The sequence below is a fragment of the Anopheles moucheti genome, chromosome 3, assembly GCF_943734755.1.
Source record: "Anopheles moucheti chromosome 3, idAnoMoucSN_F20_07, whole genome shotgun sequence".
In the NCBI taxonomy this organism is placed as follows: Eukaryota; Metazoa; Arthropoda; class Insecta; order Diptera; family Culicidae; genus Anopheles; species Anopheles moucheti.
The window spans coordinates 33,590,255-33,591,979 of record NC_069141.1 but is presented as its reverse complement, the minus strand read 5'-3'; the positions used below and the strand labels follow the sequence as shown (position 1 = coordinate 33,591,979).

Here is a 1,725-nt window from a genome sequence, read left to right as displayed (position 1 = left end):
AGTGCGCCCCGAAAAGCCCGGATGATCGGACCATCCGGAAGGACGGGAAGAAGTCGGGCGCAGAATGCTCCCATCTTGGTGCTTCTTTTTATACGAACCGGTAGAGTTATCGCTTGACGCTTCTGCACAAAGGCAATGGTTCCGGAGCGCCCCCGCAAAATGGAAACCTTCGGAAATCTGAAATTCCAAACGTGAGAAAACTTGATTTTGGCAACAAACAACTTTTGTGGCTACAGGCTGAGGCTGGGGCTGGGAATTGGACACCCTTTTATGGGTGTGTGTCGGATGTGTTATGGTCAAATTTAGTTCGATTTGAATGTTGCAGCACCGAAGCTAGAACACGAGGGGTTTGCCCAGGGTGGCAACTGTGTGAGAGTGTGCGAGCGGCGTGCAAATTGATTTTAAATGGAAGCAATTTATGTGTGTACGAGCTGGCCGGCCCAAATGGCACATCCGGATTGGGTAAATAATTTAATATTGGCTAGATATTGTACACTAAATACCTGCATTTCGCACGGCACGGTGCCCGAACGGCAAACGGTGTTGACCACCGCCGATCGATGGTTTTGCGAATGCAAATTGCTTGCTAAGCACTGCATTTATTGCAAAAGCGCTATTACCTAATTGACTAATGAAATAACAAAGAAATACTGCCTGAATGGAGCTGCTGGTACCACAATTGGGCCAATTGGGGGTGAAACAGTTCAATGGAAGTGTGTTTCCAGTGATTTTCGAACCGAACTTTCAATTGTGACAATTGTTTCGCTAGGGGTTTGTTACTTAAAATAGAGAAATAAACTACCAACACAAGCTTGTAATAGTTTCCGGAAATATATTACTAAAATACCATACAAAACAACTTTATGCCCACACTCTATTCCAGGAAAGTATACTCCAAACTTAGCTCCTCTCGTGTCGTCGGTCGACCGTGAGTTTTGACGAAATTTTCGCAGCACAGCACTATCTGTTCGTAACAACGTCGAAACCCAAGTATGCCGTGTTCCTGAGAAAACGTTAACAATGCCAGTTATAATGTAATCAACCGCAGCACTCAGGACTTCCACTACTACTCACAAAGTACGGATCGATGATAATCCTATCCAGCTCCCTGCCACGGTAGTTACCGAGCAGCTCAATTTTCGCCCTACCGTCAATGGGCGCCAGATGCAGCAGATCGGCCACATTTGACTCATCCATACCGAACACATAATCAAACTGACGGAAATCATCCGAGCAAACCAGCCGCGTGACGTGATCGGAGGTGAGCTCGTGTTCCGCCAGCACGGCGATTGCCCGCTCTTCCGGCCGTCGGCCAACGTTCCACTCGCGCAATGCGGCACTGTCAACGTACCAGTCGGTGAGGTTATGCCGTGCGGCGACACTTTTCATGACACTTTCGGCCATCGGTGAACGGCACGAGTTGCCTGTGGGTTAGAAGGAAACTGATCCAGTGATCGCGAATGGACCGCATACCGTTGCTTACCGATGCAAACGAAGAGGATCTTCATCGTTGAGAAACGTATAGCAGACACAGCTGACAGACAACTGAGTTTGCTATCAGCTGAGAAGGGACTTTATTTTTAGGGAAACGACTGTTTGTTGGCAAACAGTTCGTTTTGACGCAGAATCATCGTAGGCGGCTGCGCAATGAGGTTTAAAATCGCTTCCTATGGGGAGCTTGGTGGGTAGCTCAATTGCATACCATGCAGGCGTTTAAGTTTCATG

The 1,725-nt window shown here is 47.8% G+C and overlaps 1 protein-coding gene across 1 annotated transcript; it reads right to left on the bottom strand.

Annotated features, from left to right (window-relative positions):
• Positions 1-833: 833 nt before the first annotated feature.
• Positions 834-1,508, bottom strand: LOC128304632 (low molecular weight phosphotyrosine protein phosphatase 1-like). The gene is made up of 3 exons (XM_053041839.1): positions 1,484-1,508; positions 1,075-1,424; positions 834-1,003 (listed from the first exon to the last, which is right to left on the bottom strand). Exons 1-3 carry the CDS (start codon positions 1,506-1,508, stop codon positions 875-877), a joined length of 504 nt encoding a protein of 167 aa, XP_052897799.1. The 3' UTR covers positions 834-874.
• Between the last annotated feature and the right edge of the window lie 217 nt (positions 1,509-1,725).

Bases quoted from the DNA above. Each gene is read 5' to 3' on its own strand.
- LOC128304632 (XM_053041839.1), bottom strand. From the start codon at position 1,508: ATGAAGATCCTCTTCGTTTGCATCG. The intron at 1,425-1,483 runs GTAAGCAACGGT...TCTAACCCACAG, and splicing joins GATCCTCTTCGTTTGCATCG to GCAACTCGTGCCGTTCACCG. The intron at 1,004-1,074 runs GTGAGTAGTAGT...ACGTTTTCTCAG, and splicing joins TTATCATCGATCCGTACTTT to GAACACGGCATACTTGGGTT.